We start from the raw sequence: 9,453 nt of genomic DNA on the forward strand, positions 1-9,453 counted from the left end.
GTCTACTGAATAACTGGAAACAACTTACATGTTCACCGAACGGGGTAGGGTAAATGAGGCACATAGGATGGAACACTACAACACACAGGTGTTCAAAACAAACGCCGACCAAGTAAAACCAAGTCTGCTCACATCCTGTAAGGGATCTGAAATACACCATCAAATTATCAAGAACCAAGTTACAGAATAGGATACGTAGGGTCTCATTTTTCTAAAACAAACAACTTGCATAAACATTCATGGATGAGTTCATAAATATTGAGGTATTTAAGGAAAAAACACTGAAGCGAGAATTTTATACCTACCCAAAGATAGTTTCTTCAAAGATACTGATGCTGTAAAAATATCTTCAGGCAAAAGTTCTCTTAAGTGCAGCTGCACAGCGATCTACTTTATAAACGCCTTTGGAGCAAGTGCCAAAATAAGAAAAACGAATCTGAGAGAGGCCGCAAGAGATGTGAAGGTTGAAGGTGATCCAATAAGCACCAGTGTTCTTTTGGGCGGTGCCTGCAGGTATCTTTTGCATGTTTCATGGTATCAACAGGCCAAAGATAAAAAGCACCATTACAGATAAAGGAGGTCACACACGGCGACAAAAAGTTCAATTTGCCAAGAAAAGATAGGTCGGTTTTGAGCATGGTATACATCTAACCAAACAGTTTACAAAATATCTGAACCAGTCATCAACAGAAGTACAAGGAGATGCTGAAATTAATCATCGTGGGGGGATATTTCAAGTAGGACAACAAAAAAGACATGTCAGAAAATGGAGAACTGCTTGATATACCCAGGAATAAACCTACCTAAGCAGGCAAGAGACCTGTACTCCACAAACTATAAGATGCTGATGAAAGAAACTGCAGACAACACAGATGGAGAGAGAGACCACACGTAACTGGATTGGAAGTCAACGCTGTTCTAGTGACCGTACTACCCAAAGCAAACTGCAGATTCAACACAATCCCTTTCAAATTGTCAAAGGCATTCTTCACATACCTAGAACAAAATAATGTTTAAATTTGAATGGAAACGCAAAAGACCCTGAACACCCAAAGTATTACTGAGAAAGAAGAACAGAGCGGGAGGAACCTGGCTTCCTGACGTCTACACTACGAGCTGTAGTGATCAAAACACCACGGTCCTGGCACAAAGACAGACACAGATCAGTGGAACTAAACAGTATCCAGAGATGAACCTCACGCACCTGTGGTCACCTAATAGATAACAAAGGAGGAAAGAATATACAATGGAGAAAAGACAATCTCTTCAATAAGGGTGCCAGAAAACTGGACAACTGCATATAAAATAATGAAATTAGAACATTCTCTAACACCATACACAAAAATACACTCAAAATGGATTAAAGATCTAAATATAAGACCAGATACTCCAAAATTCCTAGAGTAAAACATAGGCAGAACACTCTCTGATATAAATTGTAGTAATATTTTTTGGGATCCGTCTCCTAGAGTGATGAAAATAAAAAAGAAACCAAACAAATGGAATCTAACTCAACTTAAAGGCTTTTGCACGGCAAAGGGAACCACAGACAGAATGAAAAGACAACCTATCCCCCCATGATGATTAATTTCAGCATTTCCTTGTAGTTCTGTTGATGACTGGTTCAGATATTTTGTCAGATATTTTGGTCTCGGAGAAAATATTTGCAAACAATTCTACTAACAAGAAATTAATTTTGAAAACATACAAACAGGTCATACAGCTTAATATGAAAAACAAACAAACAAACAAACAAAAAATGGGCAGAAGACATAGACACTTCTCCAAAAAGACACAGAGATGGCCAAGAGGCACATGGAAAGATGCTCTCATATATCACAATCATTCAGTTCAGTCGCTCAGTCGTGTCCAACTCTTTGCGACCCCATGAACCGCAGCACGCCAGGTCTCCCTGTCCATCATCAGCTCCCAGAGTTTACCCAAACCCATGTCCACTGAGTCGATGATGCCATCCAACCATCTCATTCTCTGTCGTCCCCTTCTCCTCCTGCCTTCAATCCTTCCCAGCATCAGGGTCTTTGCAAATGAATCAACTCTTCGCATGAGGTGACCAAAGTATTGGAGTTTCAGCTTCAGCCTCAGTCCTTCCAAAGAACACTCAGGACTGATTTCCTTTAGGATGGACTGGTTGGATCTCCTTGCAGTTCAAGGGACTCTCAAGAGTCTTCTCCAACACCACAGTGTAAAACCATCAATTCTTCGGCACTCAGCTTTCTTGATAGTCCAACTCTCACATCCATACATGACCACTGGAAAAACCATAGCCTTGACTAGACAGACCTTTGTTGACAAAGTATGTCTCTGCTTTTTAATATGCTGCCTGGGTTGGTCACAACTTTCCTTCCAAGGAGTAAGCGTCTTTTAATTTCATTGCTGCAATCATCATCTGCAGTGATTTTGGAGCCTGGAAAAATAAAGTCAGCCACTGTTTCCACTGTTTCCCCATCTATTTGCCATGAAGTGATGGGACCGGATGCCATGATTCACAATCATTAGTGAAATGAAAAATCAAAACTACAATGCGGTGTCACCTCACACTGATCAGAATGGCATCATTGAAAATCTACAAGTAGATTTTGATCCATTACCTCTGAGAGTCTGCATTTAAACACAGAATTAGGGGATTCACAATCAGTTTATGGGGGGGGGGGGGGAGTGCCTTAATCTCTTCTTTATCTGCAGAAAGCATAAATAGCATCACCAGCCACTACAACAAAGCTAGTGGAGGTGATGGAATTCTAGTTGAGCTATTTCAAATCCTAAAAGATGATGCTGTGAAAGTGCTGCACTCAATATGCCAGCAAATCTGGAAAATGCAGCAGTGGCCACAGGACTGGAAAAGGTCAGTTTTCATTCCAATCCCAAAGAAAGGCAATGCCAAAGAATGCTCAAACTACCGCACCATTGCGCTCATCTCACATGCTAGCAAAGTAAATGCTCAAAATTCTCCAAGCCAGACTTCAACAGTACGTGAACCATGAATTTCCAGATGTCCAGGCTGGATTTAGAAAAGGCAGAGGAACCAGAGATCAAATTGCCAGCATCCTTTGGATCATTGAAAAAACAAGAGCATTCCAGAAAAACATCTAGTTCTGTTTTATTGACTATGCCAAAACCTTTGTGTGGATCACCACAAACTGTGGAAAATTCTTAAAGAGATGGGCATACCAGACCATCTGACCTGACTCCTGAGAAATCTGTATGCAGGTCAAGAAGCAACAGTTAGAAACAGACATGGAAGAACAGACTGGTTCCAAATCGGGAAAGGAGTAAGTCAAGGCTATATATTGTCAGCCTGCTTATTTAACTTATATGCAGAGTACATCATGAGAAATGCTGGGCTGGAAGAAGCACAAGCTGGAATCAAGATTGCCGGGAGAAATATTAATAACCTCAGATATGCAGTTGACACCACCCTTACGGCAGAAAGTGAAGAGGAACTAAAGAACCTCTTGATGAAAGCGAAAGAGGAGAGTGAAAAAGTTGGCTTAAAGCTCAACATTCAGAAAACTAAGATCATGGCATCCGGTCCCATCACTTCATGGCAAATAAATGGGGAAACAGTGGAAACAGTATCACACTTTATTTTTGGGGGCTCCAAAATCACTGCAGTTGGTGACTGGAGCCATGAAATTAAAAGACAGTTGCTCCTTGGAAGAAAAGGTATGACCAACCTAGACAGCACATTAAAAAGCAGAGACATTACTTTGCCAACAAAGGTCCGTCTAGTCAAGGCTATGGTTTTTCCAGTGGTCATGTATGAATGCGAGAGTTGGAACTACAAAGAAAGCTGAGCACTGAAGAACTGATGCTTTTGAAGTGTGGTGTTGGAGAAGACTCTTGAGGGTCCCTGGGACTGCAAGGAGATCCAACCAGTCCATCCTAAGGGAGATCAGTCCTGGGTGTTCATTGGAAGGACTGATGCTGAAGCTGAAACTCCAATACTTTGGCCACCTGATATGAAGAACCAACTCATTGGAAAAGACCCTGACGCTGGGAAGACTGAAGACAGGAACAGAAGGGGCCAACAGAGGATGAGATGGATGGATGGCATCACCGACTCGATGGACATGAATTTGAGTAAACTCCGGGAGCTGGTGATGGACAGGGAGGCCTGGCGTGCTGCGATTCATGGGGTCTTAAAGAATTGGACACGCCTGAGCGAGGGAACTGACTGACCGAACTGAGCCTCCTGGGACTTTGAGAGGACTGAGTCTGTGCAGTCTGTGACACCACTCCCTGCCTGGCCCACAGCGGGCCCTAAGCTGACGGCTTCTCTCTCGACCTCTGCTCCTGGCATCGGCCACCCCACTTAGGGGAGCCCCAAACTCGTGGGAAAAGGTCAGTGGTGCACCCCCTCTCCGCACAGCGGGTTGGAATTCTGCCCTAACACTTACCCGAGGTCAGCGGGAAGGCCAGAGAGATGACGAACTTGCAGGGGACGACGTGGGGCACGTCGGAGTTGAAGGCACTGGAGGGCCTTTCCGAGGACTCGCTGCTGCACCGGTGGTCCGAGTCCGACTCCTGGGCCCAGGCCCTGCCCTTCAGGTACTCGTCGGCTTCACACTCGCTCCCGGACCGGTGAAAGCTGCCCATGGAGGACACGGGCTCCGTGCTGGCCTGGTCCTCATCCTCCCACTCCCAGGCCTGCAGCGACATGCTGCAGGGCGGCCCAGGCGGCTGCCAGGAAAGGGAGGCGCTGCGGTCACCCCAGGGCTCCGCAAGGGAAGCCGGCATCCCGCCGCGGGCCCACCCCCCTGGTCGCGTGCCCTGCCCCGACCGCCCGAGGCCTCGGACTGCCCGGCACGTGGAGAGAACCCGGTACAGACGGAAGGAAACTCAGAAAACGGCGCCGTCAGTAACCAGGCTAGTGAGCAGAGCCCGTTTCCCACGCGGGGGCCCCGCCCGCCCGTCCCCAGCTCCCCCTCTCGTCACCGGGGCTCACCTGCCGGCTGCCTGCTCCAGGGAGCATCCCCCCCCAGGGAGCCCCTCCGCTCCCGCGGAGCCGGCCTCGGGTTAGCTGGGCCCAGCGGTGAGAGCGGTCATCCGGGGACAGCGGCTGACACCAACGTGTCAGGGTCAGGCTCAGGGTCAGGGTCAGGCTCAGGGTCAGGGTCAGGCTCAGGCTCAGGGTCAGGGTCAGGGTCAGGCTCAGGGTCAGGCTCAGGGTCAGGGTCAGGGGGCGCGGACCGTCCAGGCCAGGCCCGCCCAGGCATCGAGAGCTGGGCGCAGGGCCCAAGCACCCTCCACGGAGGCCAGCGGGAGACGCTGAGGGGCTGCCCGGACGCACTGGGGGCCGGGGTGGGCGGGGTGTGTAGGGGTACCTGCGGCACCTGCGTGGGGCACGCCGGGCAGTCACGTGGGCTCGGGCCGCGGCGTTGGCCAGCTCCCACAGCCGCTGCACAGCCGCCTCGGCGAGAAGGCTGCTCGGATGGTGTCGGTGCGCCCTGCAGGCAGGGAAGCCCCAGGACCCGCCTCCTAACTAAGTTTGACGGTTGCTAGGAGACGCACGTGGCCCCGGGGCGGGGCTCTCCTGGGGCGGGGCTCCCCTGGGGGCGGGGCTCTCCTGGGGGCGGGGCTCCCGGCCTCAGCCCCTGCTGGGCGAGAAGATTCCTCAGTTCAGTTCAGTCGCTCAGTCGTGTCTGACTCCTTGCCACCCCGTCGACTGCAGCACGCCAGGCCTCCCTGTCCATCATCAACTCCCGGAGCGTACTCAAACTCGTGTCCATCGAGTTGGTGATGCCATCCAGCCATCTCATTCTCTGTCATCCCCTTCTCCTCCTGCCCTCAATCTTTCCCAGCATCAGGGTCTTTTCGAATGAGTCAGCTCTTCGCATCAGGTGGCCAAAGTATTGGAGTTTCAGCTTCAGCATCAGTCCTTCCAATGAATATTCAGGACTGATATCTTTTAGGATGGACTGGCTCAATCTCCTTGCAGTCCAAGGGACTCTCAAGAGTCTTCTCCAACACCACAGTTCAAAAGCATCAATTCTTTGGTGCTCAGCTTTCTCTATGATCCAACTCTCACATCCATACATGACTACTGGAAAAACTGTGACTTTGTAGGCAAAGTAATGTCTCTGCTTTTTAATACGCTGTCTAGCTTGGTCTCACGGTTTGTGGGACCTTATTTCTTTGTGGCTCTGCTAGTTCTTCGTTGCCGCGTGAGCTTTCTGTAGTTGTGGCTGGTGGGGCTCCTCTCGGGCTGCAGTGCGCCGGCTCCTCCATGCGGGGTCTTCTCCTGTCGTGAGCGCAGGCTTCAGTGGTCGCAGCACTCAGGAGCTGTGGCACGCGGGCTTAGCTGCTCGAGACATGTGGGATCCTCCCAGATCAGGGTTCCAACCTGTGTCTCCTGCATTGGCAGGCAGAAGCTTAACCACTGGACCACCAGGAAAATCCAGGGCCCATTTTTAATAGAAGTAAAACGACGTCTAAACATCCAGCTAAACTCCCCAACCAAGACTTAAAAATGTAAAAGCTTCGACACCAAAAACGACAGCTCTCAGACAATCCCAGATGCTCCAGGGGACGGGGCAGGATAACACACACTTTCGGATAAACAGCTTGACGACGTCAAAGGCTTGTAAAGTATCCATGCCCCCAGCTGGCCAATAAGTCACCCGGAGACAGAGTCAACCATCGACAGTGTTACTGGAGAGAAAACACCACGATGTCTACCTCCTGGGTCAGTCCTAAGTGGCACGTGGACCAGCCTCCGAGAAGAATGCTGCCCAGGAATGGTAATGATGGCAGAGCTGCTTAGGAAGACGTCTGGTGTGCAAAGAAAGATCCTGACAGCAGCATTCCAACTCATTTCTTTAAGTCAAGTTTAAGGAGGTACAACTGAAACGTCCTGTAAAATTCTCCCTTGTAAGTGCTTTGATTGACGTGTAACAGTCACGTATTAATAACTTCCACGCCAGTGAAGACAGAGAATATCCCATCACTCCTGAAGTTCTTTCATGCCCAAATGCGTGGAAAACGTCTGAAAAGAGCACATCAGAAGGATTCTGTTCTCTTGCTGGCACAATGGGGGATGTTTTTGCTTTTCAGCATTTTTCTGGGCTGTTTGAAGACCCTGTGAACGACATACTATTTGGAATGGCTCAAACAATACCGAGCTGACTTCAGAAACATCGCTTCTCTCCGAGGGCCTCTCCCGCACACAGACACACGCCCATCCCCCAGCCCAGACAAAAGCGCAGGAGACTTCCGAGTTTGCTCACTTGGAGTCTGAAACAAAAACCTGGTGGGTCCAATCGGAATGATTTCAGAGGCGCCTGGTAACACGGCCCCACAGACAGACAGGCCTGACAGCCCCGCATTATCGCCACATACTCCCCTGCCCCCGCGGAGCTGCGGGGGGCAGAGGCCAGGCGCCGGCTCCTTGGCAAGATATTTAAAGGCTTTCAATACTGACTGTTGAAAGGATTTCCTCCCCCAAAGCAGTCGCCAGCTGCAGCAACAGGGGTAGTCTCGTCTGGGTCATCAGCTCTCAGCACTAACATGAGACTGAATCAGATTCGTCTGCAAGACGCGGCTCAGAAGTTCAGAGCCAGGTTCCAGACTCAGTGTTCTAAAGGCGCACAGCAACCCCTCGGGCGGTGGGACTCCCAGCCTAGAAGTTTCTACGGTCCAGTTAGGGGATCCAACCAACAACCAACATTTGGAATCTCGTGGACTCCATCATCCCTGGGTGAAAGGGTGCTTGAATCCGAGGCATGCCTGTGATTTCCTTCTGAAGCAGTGTGTTCACGTCTACAAAAATGTGTTCAAACAAAACAACGTAACTAGTACCTACTTAATGCCAGGCCGTGTGTTGGGCACGGGGGCCATATGGGATCTCTGGCCTTGTGAACCTCAGCCCTTGAGGCAGGCCTGCAAATAAGTGGTTGCTTTTAAAAGTACAAATTAAAGGGTTTTCCTTGGTGGTCCCCTGGTTAAGACACTGCACTTCCACTGCAGGAAGCACAGATTTGATCCCTGTTTGGGAAACTAAGACCCTGAGTACTTCTCGGTGTGGCCAAAAAAATAGAAAAAAATCAAAATTAAAAGTTTTAAATCCTCTATAGGCAAAGAAAGCACCACACCGTGCCCAGAGACAGTCGAGGGGAGGCAGCTGAGATGCGTGGACAGACAGACACACGTCCCTACCCTCGTGGCCGCCAGCATCTGTCATACAGGCAGACAGACCAACACAGCAGGCGAGAGGGTCTGTTAGGGGTGCAGAGGGCTTGCAACGTCACCGAAGGCCTGGCAGAGGAGGTGGCTTTGCCGCAAGGAACTTGGAGGTGAGGGGGCAGGCTGTAAGCACCTGGGGGAGGCAGATGCAAAGGCCCTGAGGTGAGTCAGAGAAACCGCAAGGAGGTCGGTGGGGGAGGCAGTGTGGGAGGCAAGGGCGGGAGGGTACAGGGGACGCGGAGGTGCAGCCAAACACAAAGATAAAACGGAACTGTGATGATGGTTCTGTGCTCTATAGATATGCCAGGAGCCATTTTTTATATACCTTAAACGGGTGAACTCTGTGGGCTGTAAATGGTAAAGACTTTCCCCCTAAAAAAAAGAGAAGAAAAGCAAATACACTGCCCTGTGAAAAAGGAAGATGTTACAGTGAAAGCCAAATGCCTCCAACCCCTGGAAATAACCACTGAATCTGTCTGCGGACCCCTCTGTGTTTTTCTATGCATTACACACACATGACCGCAGAGAAAATACTCAGCGCCGCTTTGGGCAGGTTCGCCATGACATCACGGTTACACTGTACACGACGTGCAACAACTCGCTTTCTCACTCATCCTTGTCTGGGCGTTCATCCTGGGGAGGGCGGCGTCTCCAGTTTCTCACTGTTACAAACGGCAGTACGATGAACACCCTGCGCACCTGTTTTTCTAACGTAGAAACCAAGATGTGGAGTTGATGTAAACCGTTCTGTCAAACTGTCATTATTTAGTCGCTCAGTCATGTCAAACTCTTTGCGACCCCGTGGACTGTAACCCACCAGGCTCCTCTGTCCGTGGGATTCTCCAGGCAAGAATCCTGGAGTGGGTTGCCATTCCTCCTCCTGAGGATCTTCCTGACCCACGGATCAAACCCACACTGCTTGCATTGGCAGGTGGATTGTTCACCACTGAGACACCAGGGAACTTTAATTTTTTTTAATGCGCATACAAAACAGTTGAGAAGGAGCACCTCTTCCTGGCAGAGACACGCAGTGGGCAGAGTCTCCAAGGACGAGTAGAAATTTGCCAAACTGACAAAGCGCTCACCCTGGGGTACTGCACCAGAGGAGACAGAATGCCGGTGCTTTTCCAAACTCCAGGATTTGACGTCTGAATTGCTAGAGCTGTACATGAGGCCAGATGCTGCCCATCTTAGCCACAGACAGCTGAAGAAATCTGCTTCTTGCTCCCTTTAGGCTGGAAGACAGTTCCC

At 49.8% G+C, this 9,453-nt stretch overlaps 1 protein-coding gene across 1 annotated transcript in view; it reads right to left on the reverse strand.

Annotated features, from left to right (window-relative positions):
• Nucleotides 1-4,680, reverse strand: part of CFAP92 (cilia and flagella associated protein 92 (putative)) — a 31,815-nt gene extending 27,135 nt beyond the window's left edge. The window contains exon 1 of the mRNA XM_065934007.1: nt 4,419-4,680. Within this exon, the coding sequence (XP_065790079.1) occupies nt 4,419-4,680 (262 nt within the window). The remainder of the gene's footprint in view (nt 1-4,418) is intronic.
• Nucleotides 4,681-9,453: the final 4,773 nt, after the last annotated feature.

This window comes from Muntiacus reevesi, chromosome 4 (genome assembly GCF_963930625.1).
Source record: "Muntiacus reevesi chromosome 4, mMunRee1.1, whole genome shotgun sequence".
Lineage (NCBI taxonomy): Eukaryota > Metazoa > Chordata > Mammalia > Artiodactyla > Cervidae > Muntiacus > Muntiacus reevesi.